The sequence below is a fragment of the Megascapheus bottae genome, chromosome 10, assembly GCF_031878675.1.
Source record: "Megascapheus bottae isolate mThoBot1 chromosome 10, mThoBot2.hap1, whole genome shotgun sequence".
Classification (NCBI taxonomy): Eukaryota; Metazoa; Chordata; class Mammalia; order Rodentia; family Geomyidae; genus Megascapheus; species Megascapheus bottae.
This window is the reverse complement of record NC_143518.1, coordinates 9,258,300-9,277,690: the sequence shown is the minus strand read 5'-3', so window position 1 is coordinate 9,277,690 and position 19,391 is coordinate 9,258,300. Positions and strand designations below refer to the sequence as shown.

Below are 19,391 nucleotides of genomic sequence, written 5' to 3'. Positions count from 1 at the left end.
TTTGTTTATTTTTTTTCTTTGCCAATCCTGGGTTTTGAAATCAGAGGCTGAGCACTGTCCTTGGACTTTCTCAAGGCTAGAGCTCTACCACTTAAACCACAGGACTACTTCCAGCTTTTTTTTTTTTTAATATATATGGTACCATGGAATAGAACCTGATTGTTCGTGCATGCTAGGCAAGCACTCTACCACTAGGCCAAACACAGCCCACAGGTTTTTGGGCTTTTTGATGCTGTTGTTATTTTTTTATATTTTAAATCTCCCTAGGAGAATATCAAATTTTAATATTTTATTAAAATTAAAATTAATTGTACCCAGATGTCAGCGGCTCAAGACTGTAATTCTAGCTACCCAAGAAGCTAAGATCTTAGGATCTAGGTTCAAATTCAGCATAGGCATGAAAACTCATGAGGCTCTTACCCCAAAACTACTCAAAAGTAGAAAGAAGTGTTATTGTAGCTCAGGTGGTATAAAGATACGGTTAAGCACAAAGAAGCTCAAGGACAGAGTCCAGAGTCACAACCCAGGAAAGTCAAAAGAAAACAAGAAACAATAAATTTAAGTATAATGAGATGTTAATATATTTTTGCCAGTCCTGGGTCTTGAACTCAGGGCCTGAGCACTTTCATTGGGCATTCTCAAGTCTAGTGTTCTGTCACCAGACCAAAGCACCTCATCCAGCTTTTGCTATAAATGTAATATTGAGGATACAAACCCTGGTCTTTGTGCATGCTAGCCAAGCACTCTAACACTAGGCCCAACTCACAGCCCACATATTAATATTTTTTGAATTAACATTTCTTAATATCTTACAGACAGCCTGTTTTATCTACTTGTTTCTAAGACTGTAGATGACAGGGTTCAGGAATGGTGGAACAATGGTATAAAATACTGATAGAATCATGTCCTGAGCTATTTCAGTGCTTGATAACTGTCTTAGGTACACCACAGAACCGCTACTAAGAAATAGAGATACCACAAGAATGTGAGGCACACATGTGGAAAAGGCCTTTCCTCGCTCTTCTTTGGCAGGAATCTTCATCACTGTTGAAAATATGCGAACATATGTCAAGACAATGAAGATAAAGCAGCCACCACCTAGTCCCAAAGTAGACCAAAAAATTAAGAGTTTGCTACTAACAGTATCTGAGCAGGACAGCCTTAGTAGGGAGGGAATATCACAAAAGAACTGATGGACCATGTTAGACTGACAGAAGGACAGGCGGAATGTGTTACCAGTGTGAACAGCTGCATTGATGATACCACTGAGTAAGGAAACCAGAGATGCTTGGACACAGAGCTGGTGGTTCATGATGACAGGGTAATGGAGAGGCTGGCAGACAGCCACATAGCGATCTTGGGCCATGATGGTGAGAAACATCAGCTCCACAGATGCACAAATAAATACAAAAAATATCTGCATTGCACAGCCAGCTACTGAAATTGTCCTGTGGTTAGTGAGGGAGTTGATACAGGCATTAGGGACAGTAACAGAAATGTAGCACACATCCACAATGGATAGATTCCTGAGGAAGAAGTACATGGGTGTGTGCAGGTTCTGGTCAAGGGTGGTGACAGTGACAATGATCAGATTCCCTAACAGAGTGGCCAAGTACATGAGCAGAAACAGTGTAGAGAGCAGGAGCCTGAGCTCCCACGCCTCAGCAAAGCCCTCCAGGAGAAACTCAGTCACTGTGCTGACATTGACCATGCTCTGCAAAGTGAAAGGAAAAAGATAATGAGTATAAAATATTTGATAAGATGATCTCTATTTCTTTTAATGTGTCTTCTGTTGTATATATGTCAGACATATGTTGACATTTCTAGTGATCACATACATTTTTGACTACCCCATCTTTATTAGAATATGAAAAGAGGGCACTCCACTTTATCGATACAATACAAATTAATTTAACTAGGATTACTCTGTTTCTTCAATCAAATAAAAAGCTTTGCAGGGCATGGTGGCTCATGGCCTGTAATCCTAGCTATTCAGGAGGCTGAGATCTGAGGAGAAAGGTTCAAAGCCAGCCCCAGCACAAAAGTACCTGAGACTCTTTATCTCCAATTAACCTCTAGAAAATTAGAAGTGGAGCTTGGCTCAAGAGTCAGGGCTAATAGCCTTGATCTGAAGAGCTCAGGGACAATGCCTGGGCCCAGGGGTAGGGTGGTAGCCTCAAGCTAAAGAGCTCAGGGACAGTGCCCAGGCCAAGTTCAAGCCCCATGATCAACAACCACAACAACAACAACAACAACACAATAATAATAATGACAATAATAATAATAAATATAAATTTTTTAAAAAGTTCACAACATTCACCGCCTTGTTTATTATCTGTCCATTTTCTCTTACCAAATAATTATCTGCACTAGTCATGAACGCTCAGAGAGGGCTGACCTGTAGATTATATATACATATAAATTTCAACCCTTGTATATTGATCATTGTCATTCTGTTCATTTCATTGTGTAATATGATCACAGATTTACATATTTAAGAATGAAAATTAGCTTTCAGATATGATATAAACATAGTATATAAATGGTATTTTATTGGGCTGAAGCATCAGTCACTTGAACTTAGGGCCTGGTACCATTATGAGGATTTTTGCTCAAGACTAGAGCTCTATAAGTTTACACACAACTTCCCTTTTGTCTTTTTTGGTTTTTAATTGGATATAAGAATTTCATGGGATTTCTTGCTTAGGCTGGCTTTCAACTGAAATCCTTAAATATGAGCCACATGTGTAGCTAGGATTACAGGTGAGAGACACTGGTGTCAGCCATAAACATGTGTTTCTTTCATCTACGTACACACATTCTCACTTATTGCCCTACTATCCAAGTATACATTCCATGTTACTTGTTGTATGCTATATACCTTTAAATATAATTTTTGTTCCAGCATTTATTTGTGCCGATATTGAAAAGACCATGTCTGCACTCATTCGTGGTATAATGTGGTCAATTATAGAGTAGCTCATTTAAGAGTCACTGTCCAAGCAAATAAGATTTTTTTCATGATCATGTACATCTTTGAAATTCACTATAATACAGCATGTGAATACTTTTCTGTTCATTTACATTGGCTAGTCTGTCATTTTGATTAAAGAACTGAAATCTTACATATTTATCAATTTTAAGCTTTCAGGTCATAATCATTATGTCCTGATTTTTTTCTCCATTAGATTTTTTTTAAATTTCAAATGAATCGCTTGCCAATTTTATTCAACTAGCTTTATATTTTGCTTTGTCCCGAGTTATATAGGCTGTATTATGATTGTTTCCCAATAATACACAATCTTACTCAATGGTGAATCATACTGTAGTATTTCTTTATATATTTGATACCAAATAAATGTTACATGCCTGGTGGATAAGATTATTTCAGTATAATTGATTTATCACTAATATTATTCCCTACACTAATTTATTGGTAACAGCTCTAGCAATTCTTAAATTCTTATTAAATGTCACTGTTTGAAGTAAGTACATATAGGGATAGAACAAAGAAACTCATTAGCTATTGTTTGATAGGCTCAAATTAGATTTTAGCCTAATTTTTCTTTAGTAATCGCTTCATATTTTGCTCAAAATCAGCTCATGTATAATTCAGATAAGAAGGCTTACAAGAAACCAGTCATTCTATTAGATGTGACTCTACCAAATATATATGAAGCAAATAAATAATATATAGATATAGTTTTGAAGAAACATATTTTATGTATTATAAATATATAAGTAAATATATATCATATGCTACTACAGGTAAAAATTTTATATATACAGAAAACAAACAAGGCACTGGTAACTTTTATCTGTAACCCTTACTTCTGAGAGACTGAGATTAGAAGGACTCTGGTTTGAGTTCAATCAAGATAGAAAACTTTGCAAGAGTCCTTCTCACCTGTGAGCTGTGTAAAATATTGTGCACCTGCTATTCTAGCTCTGATGGTAATAGATGACACATAACTGGACATATGCTAAGGCATCATGAAAACACGTAACAGTTAAGGAAATAGGGTTCAAGTTATAACGTCTTTTGGACAGGAATTATGTGCTAAATAAATTTTTATCACAGAAGATGAAAAAATAAAAGCCAAAGGGGAAAAATATAAGAAAATAATTGATGAGAATTATCCTAATATTAAAGAAACATTTCACCAGCCTACAAACACCTATAATGTATCCTTTTCCCAATGTTCATAGCAGCTGGCTTATTACACCTGATTCACAACAGATCCTAAAGAGTAATGTACAAGTTGAAGATGATGTTTATTAAATAGCAAATGCAAAATATATTAAAGTGTAAAGGTAAAATCATGTTAAATTTTAGAGAATAATATGATATTGCAAATGGGATTATAAAATGTTCACCCTTAAAAGAAAATAATAGGCAAATCAATAAAAGTGACAGTAAAGAATTGAATGGACATGCAACCCAATTATATAAAAATGTAAATTGTGAAATGTATTACAGTCTGAAAAAGATAAGTTGAAAATTTTTGCACTGTATTGAAGATGATTTGTTCAAGCTCAATAAAATAACATATTAAGAACTTTTATGTGTTCCTCATATGGTGGTATAGTAATAAAAATATTAAAATTTATCATTAAAAAATCTTCAATTAGAAACCAGACAGCATAGGAAGAAAGAAAAAAATCAACTATGAAGGAGTGAAAAATATTGATAAAAATCTTTAAAATGTTAAGTTAGCATCTTATTTTATGAATCAGAAACTTGTAATGGTTTAACAGTGTCATTGAATAGAAAATTATAACCAAGTGATAAGAAAGAAACTTGAGTCATAAAAAGCATGAACATTTACAATATCTTAATCTATATTCATACTTTTATATCAAAGAAAAAATTTCATTTAATAAAATAGTGGAGAAAATTATGCATTGTTGAGAGAAACTAAAATAGGTGGTGGTATGGTAAATATTGAAAACCAGGAACATATCCACTATAATTAGTTAAGACCTAGCACATTGCTGTGCAGATTCCCATAGAACCATCGCAATGTTGAGAGTGAAACTTCAATACCTAATGAACTTCTAGTAGCAATGCTAACAACATCAAATACTAATTCTAAACACAGATTTAAGAAATGAATACTAGTTGCATTTTAACTATGTTTTGTGCAATTGGGACTTGAACTCAAAGTCAGCTTTTTGTCCTTTATTTTTTTTTGGTCAAAGGTGACACTCTACCACAGCTCCACTTCAACCACAGCTCTGCATTCAGCTTTTTATGGTTAATTGATCATTTTAGCTTCACATACTCTCTTATGTGGGCTGGCTTTGAACCTCAATTCATGAATGCCCAGGATTAGGGGTATTAGCTCCTGAAACACTGGTTAAAAAAAACTATTTTGAAAAGATTACTTAACTGACAAACATGCAATCAAACAAATAATTAATGTAAACAAAACAAGAGAAGGAAACTTTAAAATTACTGGGACAAGCACCAGAAGTTCACTCCTGCAATGCTAAATATTTAGGATTCTTTGTCCTAAGGTATCCGTGTTCAAAAAACAGACCAGGCAGGACAATCCGAAGAACTCCATCTCTAGTTAAGTAGAAAAAGCCAGCATGGCTCAAGTAGTAGAGAGAAAGCCAACTGTGTAAGCCAAATCCACAAGCCCCAGTACTAGGCATAATAAATAAATACCTAAGTTAAAAGTCATGCCATAGAAATAAAAGAATTACAATGGGTGATGATAAACAATTGTAAGCCTACAAATTCAGTAATGATTTGTGAAGATTTAATACATTAAACCAGCTCAGAATATGTAAATCAACACATACTATAAACGTTGCTTTGGTTAAAAAAACCTACAAGATCTAAAATAGACAGGCAGTGTGTCAGGCATGGCAACATCGTGTGACCAATGGGGCAGAAAGATTCCCTGCAAAAAACATTTTTATATTACAATATTTTCTCTTTCTGGCATGAAGAACAAATCTTTCTGTTAAGAATACATCACATGTCTGTTTATATAAATAGTAAAATATATACGATAAATCCACACTTTTAAATCTAGGATAATTTTAGATTAGTGGAGAAATCTGATGAAAAGATGAGTTATTTAGCATAGGTTAAAATTTTTAACATTGTTGACTCAAGAGTAACATTTAGTATTCAAAAGTATTTGGTGATCTTGCTTTAGTAACATTTTGATTTCATACACACAAAGTGATTTTAATGAATGATTTCTGGTGATGGTATTTGCATATTGTGTGCTGTAATTATGTTTACTTTAAGAACAGGTTGATTTCTTTGTAAAAATTTCTTGGAAACCTAAATTCTGAAGCAGATGCTATAAAAAGCAATCATCAAATATTTTTTTGTTAAATACAGTCCTTATGAGTTTGTTGCATTCCCTGGTATTAGCCTGCAACTGTTGAAATGGGGAAAAAACTTCTACAGAACAATTACATTTTATCCAGAGGTGCTTGTTTAAAAACATAATGTATCTCTTAGTAGTTTCTTAGTAAAATTATTAGTTCTTGACCAAAAAAGGTTTGTACTTGTTTCTCTGTCCATATATTTTGCTAACAAAAAGCATTATTTCAAAATGAATCAAGGCATTACTGGGGAATCCTACCATGAACAAGGTGGAATACAAGGCATCCACAATAACCACAGTATACTCACTGTCAGTGACTGTTCTTAACCCAAAGAAAAGCATGCAGTTTTCTCTTGTGTCCACAACATCAAGGTGACTTAACAAAATGCATGTTTTAAGAATATCTTCCTATAAAGGGGCCGAGAGTTTGGACTAGTGGTAGAATAAAAAAATCAAGGCACTATTTTAACAATGGCTGAATGCAGTTGTTTTTTTATTAAAGATGTGTGCCTGCGCAAGAGTCACACTAGGGGCATGGTCCTATTGCCTTCTGAGAGCAGAGGTCCCAGTGGTAATTTCAGGCAAGTAATGAACTTGAAAGGACAGATAGGACTGTAAAAAATCAAGAATGGATATATATCACATTTTGTTGATCCATTCATCTACTGAGGGGCATCAGGGTTTCTTTCAGATCTTAGCTATAGTAAATAATACTAGAATGAACATAATTGTGCTGGTATCCATACTGTGGCATTTTTCATAATTGTTTGGGTAAATGCCAAGAAGTGGGATTGCTGGGTCATAAGGGAGCTCTATGTTTAGTCTTTGCTTTTTTTTTCAGTTGAACCTTTGATTTTCGTTAAAGATACAACCAATCAAGGAACAGATAAAGCCCTAGAGCAAAGCTGTAAGACAGAGACTAATGGTTCCAAATGTTTGTTTTTGAAATAAAAAATTAGAAAAAATCAATATATAATCAAGTTCTGGTACTATCAAGTATAAAACGGGGACTGCAATCATAGGTCTGGTTGTGTCCTTCCCCCTACTTCTGACAACAAAGCTGAGTTCTTTATAACCAGGGAAACTGACAGGGCCCAGTGAATAAAATTTAAAATGTTATTACAATAGAATGAATTAACTAGAAAGTAAATCAATAATGTCTCAAAAATGAATCTGATTTTCAAGTAACCTTAAAGAGGTCCTTTTTTCTGGATTTTACAGCATCTATCATATTTGGCTTTAGATGGGAATTTCAGCAATGATCCTAATTTATCAATACTATAAATTAACATGAGCAAGATAATTAGAATTGTTTGTATCATTTTTTACTTTGAAAATCTACATTTGATTTTATTACAACTTTAAAGTTTTCTAAGAAATAAATTTGGCCAAAAGAGTTTTACTATAATTTACAATTTTGTTTGGAAGTAAATACCTTTGGGTATGTGTAATAAATATGTAAATTGGAAATATGAAATTTGGAATTTTGAGTTTTAGTTGGCTTCGAAGTATAGTTAGTGACTTTTTAGACTTGCAATGCTGTAGTGATTTGGTTTTTTCCATTTTATTTTTTATTATCAAGGTAATGTATAGAGGGGTTACAGTTATATTCATCAGGTAGTATGTGCATTACTTCTCACACATTGATACCCCTTCTCATGTTTTTGTCCCCAGTTCCCTTCCCCCACCACCTCTGAATCATCTTGTTTTCCCCCTTTCCTATTTCAAATAAACAGATAAACATAAATACAATGGGCCAGGTAACAAAGCCAGATAGAGTAACAATATGAGATTAACCAAAGGGCAACAAAGGAAAAGAGAAATAACAGTACATTAAGAACAACAATCATTCAAGATAAAGCTCTTCTTTCTATATCTAGAGATCCTTTCATTTAGTCTCATGGTATATGACCTTATGTATCTTGCATTTTAGCTATTGTAATCCTCTGCTAGCAGAGTCCTACATGTATACTAATAATTACAAATGAGGGAAACCATTGAGCCTATGTTCCTTTGAGTCTGGCTTACTTCACTTACTATGATTTTTTCCAAGTCTTTCCATTTCCTTACAAATTGGGCAATGCCATTCTTCCCAATGGCAACATAAAAGTCTATTGTGTATAAATACCACATCTTGTTAATCCAATCATCTACAGAGGGGCATCTGGGTTGGTTCCATATCTTTGCTATGGTAAATAATGCTGCAATGAACACCTTTGTGTTAGTGGCTCTAGTAGTGCTTATTTCTGGACGATTGGGTAAATACCAAGGAGTGGAATTTCTGGGTCATAGGGGAGTTCTATGTTTAGTCTTTTGAGTAACCACCATACTGCTTTCCATAGTGGTTGAACGAGTTTACACTCCCACCGTTTAGTAGCAAACCCTCCTGGCCACATTTCTGCCAGCATCTGTTGTTATTAGTTTTCTTGATCCTGCCCATTCTAACTGGAGTGAGGTGGAATCTCCAAGTAGTTTTGATTTGCATTTCTTTTACTTCCAGAGATGTGGAACATTTCTTCATGTGTCTATAGGTCATTCTTGTTTCCTCGTCAGAGAAGACTCTCTTTGGGCCATCTTTCAAAGGGATAGTTGTTTCTTTTACAGTTTGTTTTGAAGAAATTCATTTTTTTGAGATGTAGATATATTTTAGATCTGAGGCTTTTGTCTGTTGTATGGATAGTGAAGCTCTTGCCCTCGGTGGGCTTTCTATTTAACTTGCTAGCTATGTACTTTCTATACAGAACCTCTGAAGTTTAATGCAGCCCTATTTGTCCAAACTTTCTTTGAATCATTGTATTTCTGGACCTTTACTAAGAGAGTTTCTACCTATACCAAAGAGACATACTGTATCTACTATTCCTTTTGTAAAGTTTTCAGGATATCTGCTTTTACCTCCAGGTTTTTCATCCCTTTTGACTTAATCCTGGTGCAGGTTGACATAGAAGGAACTAACTTTAGATTTCTGCAGGTGCTTACCCATTCTGCCAGCACCATTCGTTAAAGAAGCTGTCTTTCTCCCATGTTATTTGTTTGGCTTCCTTAGCAAAGGTTAGATGGCCATGGGTCTGTCGGTTGTTTTCTGGGTCTTCAGTTCTATCACATTGGTCCTCAGGCCTACTCCTGTTCGTATCAATCTGTTTTAGTTACTATAGCTCTGTAATAAAGTCTAAAGTTAAGTATTGATATTCATTCTATGCTGTTCTTTCTGCTAATAATTGTTTTTGCTATAGGGGGTCTTTTATTATTCCATATGAATTTTTGGATTACTTCCTCTATATTATCAAAGAATGACATTTGGATATTGAATGATATGGCAGTCAATTTGTAGATAGCTCTTGGCAAGATTGCCATTTTCACGATGTTAATTCTTCCAATCCAGGAGCATAGAAGGTTTTTCCACTTACTCATTTCTGCTTTAATTTCCTTTTCCAGGATTTTAAAGTTTTCATCATAAAAGCCCTTTACATTCATAGTTCATTCCTAAGTACTTTATTTTCTTTGAGGCTATTGAAAAAGTAGTTGCTTTCCTGATTACTACCTCGATCCTCTCGTTGTTGGCATAAACGAAGGGGGTTTATTTTTGAGGGTTAATTTTATTCCCTGCTACCTTGACAAAGTTTCAAAGCAGCTTAATCAACCTGGGAGTGGAGTCAACAGGGTGCTTTGAATACAGAATCATGTCATATGCAAAGAGGAAAAGTTTCACTTCCTCTTTTATTATTCTATATGAAATTTTGGATTGCCTCTTCTATTTTTTTAAAGAATGACATTGGGATATTGATGGGTATTGTGTTGACTTTGTTGATAGCCCTTGGCAAGATTGTCATTTTCACGATGTTGATTCTTCCAATCCAGGAGCATGGGAGGTTTTTCCATTTCCTCAGTTCTGCTTTAATTTCCTTTTTCGGGGTTTTAAAGTTTTCATCAAAAAGGTCCTTTACATTCTTAGTTAAGATAATTCCTAATTATTTTCTTTGAGGCTATTAAAAAAGGAGTTACTTTACTGATTCTTGCCTCATTCCTCTCACCTTTAGCACAGAGGGAGGCAGTTGATTTTTGAGGGTTAATTTTATGCCCTGCTACCTTTCCAAAGTTTTGAATCAGCTCAAGAGCTTGGGAGTGGAGTCTATGGGGTTGTTTTCTGTTGTATGGTTAGTGAAGATCTTCTCCCATTCTGTAGGCTATCTTGCCAAAGTTTCAAATCAGCTCAAGCAACTTGGGAGTCTATAGGATTCTTTAAATACAGAATCATGTCATCTGCAAAGAGGGAAAGTTTTACTTCCTCTTTCCCTATTTGGAGCCTCTATATGCTTGCTTCTTGCCTTATTGCTCTGGCTAGGAATTCTAATACTATGTTAAAGACAAGTGGAGAGAGTGGGCATCCTTGTCTTGTTCCTGATTTTAGACAGAATGTCTGTAGCTTTTCACCATTAAGTATAGTACTAGCTGTGGGTTTGTGATACACAGCCTTTGTTATACTGAGGAATGTTCCATGGATTTCTAGTTTCTGCAGAGCTTTTAACATAAAGGGGTGTTGGATCTTGTCAAGTGCCTTTTCTGCATCTATTGAGACAATCATGTGATTTTTGTCCCTGATCCTGTTGATGTTTTGAATTATATTAATTGATTTGCGTATGTTGAACCAACTTTGCCTCCCTGTAATGAATCCTGTTTGATCATAGTGTATATTTTTTTTGATGAGTTGTTGTAGATGGTTGGCCAGTATTTTGTGGAGAAGTTTTGCACTGCTGTTCATCAAAGAAATGGGTCTGTAGTTCTCTTTCCTTGATCCATCTCGGGCTGGTTTGGGGATGACGGTTATACTGGCTTCATAGAATGAGTTTGGTAAAGAACCTTCATTTTCAATTTCATTAAAGAGCTAAAGGAGTATTGGTGTGAGCTCTGCTTTGAAGACCTTATAGAATTCAGCTGTGAATCCATCTGGCCCTGAGCTTTTCTCAGGTGGAAGGTCTTTAATTGCCATTTCTATTTCAGTGTTTGATATAGGCCTGTTTAGTTGGGTTAGTTCTTCTTGGTTCAGTGTGGGTATATTAATATTGGCTAGAAATTCATCCATTTCTTCTAGATTCTCAAATTTGTTGGCATAAAGGTTTGAGAAGTATTCCCTCATGATGCTCTGGATCTTGGTAATTTCTGTCATGATATTACCATTTTTGTCTGTGATTTGATTATTTTGGTATGTTCCCTTCTTTTTTTGGTAAGATTTGCTAAAGGTTTGTCAATTTTTTCAAAGAACCAACTCCTTGTTTTGTTGATTCTTTCTATAGTTTTTTTTGGACTCCAATTCATTTAATTCTGCTTTGATTTTAATAATTTGCTTCCTTCTAGTGGGATTAGGGTTGGTTTGTTGCTCTTTTTCCAGGAGTTTAATTAGACACATTAAATTGTTGGTTTGCGATTTTTCCTATTTGTTATTGTAGGCACTCAGAACTATAAATTTTCCTCTTAGAACTGCCTTTGCCGTGTCCCAAGGAGCTGGTATTTTGTGTGTTGCTTTTTGTTAAATTTCATAAACTGTTGGATTTCTGTTCTGATCTCTTCGAGGACCCATTAGTGATTCAACAATGTGTTTTTCAATCTCCATGAGTTACGGGGTTTTCCTTGGTGGATATGGGTGTTCAGTTCCAATTAGTTGCCCTTATGGTCTGATAGAGTGCTGGGAATAATTTCAGTGTTTCTGAATCTGCCCAGGTTTGTTTTATGCCCTAAAATTTGGTCAATTTTTTAAAATGTTCCATGTGCTGCTGAAAAAATGTATATTGTTTTGTTGCTGGGTGGAATAATTTGCAGATGTCTGTTAGATCTAGTTGGTCTATACAGTCCTTCAATTCTAAGGTTTCTCTGTTGATTTTTGCCTGGTTGATCTGTCCATAGTTGAGAGCGGTGTGTTTAAGTCACCAACAATCAGTGTGTTTCGATCTATGTATGGTTTCAGTGAAAGTAAAGTTTTCTTGATCAAATTCGGAGCTCTGGGATTAGGTGTGTAGATATTTAGGATGGTTATGTCCTCCTGGAGGACAGATCCCTTTAGTAGTATGTAGTAACCTTCTTTGTCTTTTCACACTAATTTTAGTTTTAAGTCTATTTTATCTGATATGAGGATGGCAACTCCAGCCTGTTTATGGGGGCCATAAGCTTGATAAAGTTTATTCCAACCTCTCACTGTCAAAAAAATGTTTGTTTTTTGGGTAAGATGTGCCTCTTGAAGATGGCAGAACGATGGATCTTGCTTTTTGACCCAACTAGACAGTCTACGTCATTTAATTGGAGAGTTAAGTCCATTGATTTTGAGAGTCAGGATTGAGAAATATTTATTAGTTCCTGCCATTTTTACAAGGTTTCATTAGGGCGTGTGTCTTGACAGTTCTTTTGATACTGATAGGGTATGAGTTTTAGGTGCCATGTCTTTCTCTGTATTACGTTTGTGTTGGTTTTCTATGTGTAGAGCATCTTTGAGAATTTTCTGTAATGTTGGTTTGGTTGCTACATAATGTTGCAGCTTTTCCCTGGGATGGAATGTTTTTATTGTTCCCTTAGTTATGAATGAGAGCTTAGCTGGGTACAGTATTCTTGGTTAGTAGTTATTTGACTTCAGGGCATGACATATATCCTTCCAATCTCTTCTTACTTGCATGGTCTCTGCTGAGAAATCTGGGGTTATTCTGATTGGTTTTCCTTTATAGGTGATTGTTCTCTTCTCCCTGGTTCCTTTTAGGATCCTTTCTTTGGTCTCTATTGATCCAGTTTGGATTATAATGTGGCGGTGGGATGTCCTTTTCTGGTCAGGTCTGTTTGGAGTTCTAAAAGCTTCTTGTATCTAGATGGGCCTGCCCTTCTGGATATTTGGGAAGTTCTCTGAGATGATTCCCTGAAGTATATTTCCAATAGCATTGACCTCTTTCTCCAGACCCTTCTCAATACCAATTAGCCTTAAATTAGGCTTCCTAATTGTATCTTGGACCTCCTGTAGCGTTCTGTCATATTTCCTAGATTTGGATTGGCTCATTTTCTGTTCTTTCTCTATAACAACTAAATTATCTTCAACCCCAGAAATTCTCTCTTCTGCATTTTCTAACCAGCTATCAAAGCTTTCTACTTCATTCTTCATCTCCCTTGCTTCTAATTGCTCAGTTTTGATGCCTTGCATCTCTTGTTTTAGACCATGTATGGATTTCTTTAGCTCCTTGATTTCCATTTGAGTGGAATTCTATGAATTCGTCCATTTTTCTTTGAAAAACCTTAATTATGGCCTCCCTCATGGCTTCTCATTTTTCACTTATCACCTTGTTTATGGTTTTCTCTTGTTTAGCTATGGCTTCCTCTCTTATCTCTTTCTTTATGTTTTCACACTTTTCATTAATGAAGTTTATCAATTGCATTTGTATAGCACTTGGAAGACTCTCCTCTAGATTTGCCACTGTCTGCTCCAATGCCTGTTTATATTGGGTGGGAGATGCTATTCCTTGATTTGACATTTTTCTTGAGTTTCTTGTTCAGCCAATTTGAAAATGGGAGCAAGATTAATACTAAACAAGATTATAATTTTTCAGATATAACCAACCTAGACCTTTTTAGTTGGCTAACAATAGATGTTCACTCTTTTAGATTGCTAATATCACACTCTCTTTCTTTTTGTGCACTTACCTACAAATCTAATACAACCACTGATTGCCGATTTATGACCAAAACAATAAGCCCCTCAATCCAATCTCTATTGTATTTAAGTCCCTCTGTGCTGGAGCCACCCAGCAGCAAATTGGGATTCCTGAAATAAGGGGCAGAGACTAGGAAAAAATAGAAGAGAGACAAACAGATGGGGTTTGGGAGGGCTACAGCCCAAGTCAGCAGCCACAGCTTAAGAAGACGGTAGCCTAAGATTGTAGCCCAGTTTATTTCAAGTTCTGACCTTAAATACACTTCATTAAACTAGGGAACTGCCAGGGGCTACATTCATACAAACAGTATCAAGTCCCAAACAGGTTAAAATAGAAGTGATAGACACAGGCCAAAATCATGATAAGAGATTTCTTCCTTGTGTACTCAATTGTGTGGGTCCAACGTCACTGACCCCACAGTCATGGTCAGTGAGCACACAGTCATGGTCACTGACCCCACAGTCGGTCCCCAACACCTCTAGACCTAGAGTATAATTGAACACCTAGATACACAGCATTGCTCAACAACCATCAAATGTAGATCCATGCATTATAAGAGTTGAAGGATAAACAGAAGACCAGAGATAGAAAAATAATATGAAAGACAACAAGGGAAGTAGGAAAAGAATAATGCAGGAGTGTAAGATTATTATAGTAATGAAGAAAAGGTATAGTGTAAGGATAACTGACCTAAGGTAATAAACAGGTAGAATATTTGAGTAAAAGTTTAGAAGAACTTAGATAAAACTTATGAAAATAAGAAGAGTAATAAGAAGAATGTATAGAGACAAGAGGGAGGTAGATATAGGAGATTTCAATGATACAAATTTTAAAAAGAAAAAAGAAACAAAACAACTACTAAATAAAAAAAAACACACCAAAAAAAAGTGGGGGGATGGGGAGAGATTCCTCACTATTGTGAGTTCTTACCCAAGAGATACTATGGTTGATAACCAGGAGATTAAAAAGCAGGTGACTGTATCAATATAGATATCATTTTTATTCAGACTGTACCTAGAGCTGTCACTGTGTTTCTAGGAATGACCACAGTGACAGAAGGAATGTGTGAAAAGAGAGAAGAAAAAAAAAGAGGAAAAAAAAGAACAAAAAGGAATGAATCATAACATTAGAAAAAAATGTGTAGGTAAAATGGCTAAGAGAAAATAAGAACAGCTAAAAATGCAAATGAAAAGGGTAGAAGAATCAAAAAAAAGGGTATTCTTCATGTTTTTTTTTTTTGTGGGGGTGCAGGATAGGAAACTTGTGTCTCCACTAAATTCGGGATCCAAACACTTCACAAAATCATTTGCTTTTGTGATTTGGCTTTGCGGTTTTTCGGGTCAGATTGATTGGTAAAACAAAGATGAAATATCCGTGGGCGGCTTTGTTTACAAGGTCTGTGGCCGGCACAGGGGACCGACTTCAGCAGTGCTGTGGCTGGAATTCCAGGTACGGGATCTCTGGGAAATCCTTTGCTGGTTAGAAAGATGGCACTGTCAGCAACACCTCTCAGGCTCCAATTGCTTTGACCGGGTCTGTGCCAGCAGTCAAGATGGCGCTGCTCTCAGCTTGTGGGGGAGGAGGCTCCCTCCCAATGCCATTCTGCGAGCAGCAGTGGAAACTTCTACTTGGAGGTACTCACAAATTGCGGGCTTCTCCAGTTCCGTGAAGCTGGCATGTCCGTGCACAGCCAAGTGTCAGCTCTGGGCAAAACTCAACCAGTGGCCTTGCTACTTAGTAGAACAAAGTCAGCTGACACCATTGAATGAAGAGGAAAGGCAGCATGAATCATTTACAAATTATGCTATTGATCCGAGCACATAGTACCACCATGCTGAGCAGTCATTCTATCAGCCATAAAACATGACCAGAGAGGTTTAAGAAGAAAAAGAACATTCTACTATTCCATGTGTACAATGTTGCCAAATTTGACCATTATATTTCATGACAAGTTATTCGTGGTTTAAGTAAATAAGAGACCAAAGTAGTTCAGAAATCTAAGATTTTATTCCCATTTAACATGACAGCATTAAAGGTTCTACTGACTAAATACAAGATTTATACTAACCAATGAATATTCTTCATTCATTCAATTAATGTTATACATATTGAGTGGTTAATTAACATATGGCTCACATTAAAGACATTTTCCAGTGATAAAATGTATATACATTTTCCATTAATATTATTTAGCAGATCTCTAGACATGCAGCATGTCTTAAAGCTAGTGTCAATCAAAAATGTATTTGCTAATTGTTTTGTAGATGTGTAGAATATTTTCATTTGTCTTATTAAATTTACATGCCAGTACTCCATTGTAGAACAAAACATCTGAAATTGTTTCAACTACATTCTTTTAAGTTTTAATAATTTTTTTCTCAAATTTCACTTATTGCATTAAATGTTTTTAGTAACAGGACTTTCAGAACAAACACATTTGGCATTTTGTTTGTGAAATACTTTTTTGGAAAAGAGTTCTGAATACACTAACATTTTTCCATTATGAGAAAAGTTTATGCATACTCTAATTATGTATACATACACAGTTTTACATTATGAAGATAAATATGAAAGTAAAATAAAATTGTGCTCATGCAGATTTGGGTTAAATTAGATTATATTATTTATATTATGAGAAAACAAGATATTATTGGAGAAGAAAATAATACAAACATTAAAACAAAAAAATGATCACCTTAACAATTAGCAAATATTTTCCTTAAAATTAAAGCATTCAACATGAACTGGCCAAAAAAATGACAAAGAGTACAAGGGCAGATATAAGGACAGACAAGAATCTTCTTATAACATTCAAAAGTAAGGCAAATCACCAATTTTCTTTTTTATATATTTTTTATTGTAATTAATAAAAGGGTTTCATGATATTTGCCAGATAAAAGGTGCATTAATTCACATATATTGATACCCTTTCACATGTCTTGGTACCCATTACCCTCCCCTGCACCACCCCCCCATCTTGGTTTTCCCCCTTCCCTATCCAATTTCAAATAACCAAACACAAATAAATCCATTATATCAGATAACAAAGTGAGATACTGTAACAATATGAGATAACCATGGGACAGCAAAAGAGATGAGAGATAACATAGTACATTAAGGACAACAATCATTCATTATATGGCAATGGTTTCCCTCATTTGTCATAATCAGTAAAAACCTTGGGCTCTACTAGCAGAGATCTGCAATAGAGCAAAACCTTGATACATAAGGCCATATAGTATGAAACTAATTGAAAGGACCTCCAGGATATTGAAGCAAATCACTAATTTTCTTAGGTTTTGATTTTGTACTGGTAAATTTTCCTTTAAAAGTGGATCACAAAATTAGTTTCATGAAAATTTAAAATAAAAGAGACAACTATGTTGGAAGACAAAAGAAATATAATTACCTCCATTTGAGGATCTCTTATTGTAGCGATATCTAATATTTATATTGTACAAATATATAAAATCAAATAACATCATTTAAAGAATATTTTTTCAATTTATAGATGAAATGGTCATACTTATCAGAGTTGGCAACGGATTAGATGGTATAGTATAAAAAACATAAGTATCAATCCTACTTAGGGACATCTCAGAATAAACCCTAAACTGATATTTACAGCTTCCCAGAAGGAAATGTTCTTGATATTACTTTACCTACAGCCTGCTTTATCTGCTTATTTCTAAGACTGTAGACAATAGGATTCAGGAATGGTGGAATAATGCTATACAGAACTGAAAGAACCATATTCTGACCCACTTTAGAGATTACTGAAGGCCTTAAGTACACATAGGCACCTGAGCCAAGAAACACAGTCACCACAAGGATGTGAGGCACACAGGTAGAAAAGGCTTTCCCTCGCTCTTCTTTCACTGGAAACTTCAGGACAGTTGAAAATATATGAATATAAGACATACCAATGAAGATAAAGCAGCTACCAGACACTCCTATACTTGATACAAAAAGTATGAGTTTATTGTTAAAGGTGTCTGAACAGGACAGTCTCAACAGAGAGGGCATGTCACAGAAGAACTGAGGAACCACGTTGGACTGACAGAAGGACAGCCAGAATGTGTTTCCAGTGTGCATAGCTGCATAGACAAGAGCACCTAGTAGAGAAGCCAGTGTGGTCTGAACACAATACTGGTGGTTCATGATGACAGGGTAGTGGAGGGGCTGGCAAATAGCCACATAGCGATCATGTGCCATGATGGTCAGGAGCAACAGTTCCACACATGCACAGAAAATTACAAGAAATATCTGCATTGCACAGCCAGCCACAGAGATGGCTCTGTTGCCAGTGAGAGAGTTGGCACAGGCATTGGGTATTGTGACAGAAATGTAGCCCATGTCCACAATGGATAGACTCCTGAGGAAGAAGTACATGGGCGTGTGCAGGTTCTGGTCAAGGGTGGTGACAGTGAGGATGATCAGATTCCCTAGAAGGGTGGCCAGGTACATGAGCAGAAACAGCGTGGAGAGCAGGAGCCTGAGCTCCCACACCTCAGCAAAGCCTTCCAGGAGAAACTCAGTCACCTGACTGGCATTGGCCATGCTCAGGACGTACTGGCTCATCTGAAAAATAAAAGAATGGAGAGAATCAAATAATTAGTAAAATGTTAGTGAGCATTTTCCTTGATGTTGTTTACCTCTATTTTTGTACCTGACCCTCTGTCATAAACTCCAGCTATTATGCCTTCGCACAGTATAACACTTTTTTACTTGTAACTCAATGTCATGTGAATATACAAATGAAGATATGGACCTCCAATATAATGGTTTGGGTGAATGTGTATCACTCATTTACTTCAATTATATTCAGCTCATGAGCTTTATTATCCCTGTTATCTCTGTGCTGCCAATTCCTCTTCCAGAGTAAATAATCATCAGTCAACCCTTTCCACAGAATTTTCAGAAATAGAGATATCTATTTGTATATACATTTAACATAAATTGTTTGTGTATATTTATATGAAATATGTGACATATATTTACCTATAGCAAATGGGATTGTAATTTGTCTAGAATTAAATTCTGTAAGTAATTTTAGCTATAATGAACCAACACATCTGTTTCTTATAGAGAAAGAAAGAGGAAAAAATTGTACGAAACTTCTCTCTGTGTTAGTCTTCTCTTACACTTGTAGACTTGAAAGGTGTAATTAAACCTGCATGCCTGAGGAAGAAAATTTTCTTCAAAATAACCCACAAGTTTGGCTGTTAAGGCTGTTACACATTTTGGGTGAAACAATGTAGAATCATAGGTAAACATTTTTAATTAAGCTCTATTATTTGGAGTAAAACAACTCATAATTATATCTTATATAAACATGAGTTTTTACATCTACAATTCAATA

The 19,391-nt window shown here is 35.5% G+C and overlaps 2 protein-coding genes across 2 annotated transcripts; both read right to left on the bottom strand.

Annotated features, from left to right (window-relative positions):
* Window positions 1-829: 829 nt before the first annotated feature.
* LOC150057483 (olfactory receptor 14C36-like) lies at window positions 830-1,711 on the bottom strand. The gene has a single exon (XM_090339723.1). The coding sequence runs from the start codon at window positions 1,709-1,711 to the stop codon at window positions 830-832; it is 882 nt and encodes a 293-aa protein (XP_090195849.1).
* Window positions 1,712-17,650: 15,939 nt separating this feature from the next.
* Window positions 17,651-18,589, bottom strand: LOC150057482 (olfactory receptor 14C36-like). The gene has a single exon (XM_090339722.1). The coding sequence runs from the start codon at window positions 18,587-18,589 to the stop codon at window positions 17,651-17,653; it is 939 nt and encodes a 312-aa protein (XP_090195848.1).
* Between the last annotated feature and the right edge of the window lie 802 nt (window positions 18,590-19,391).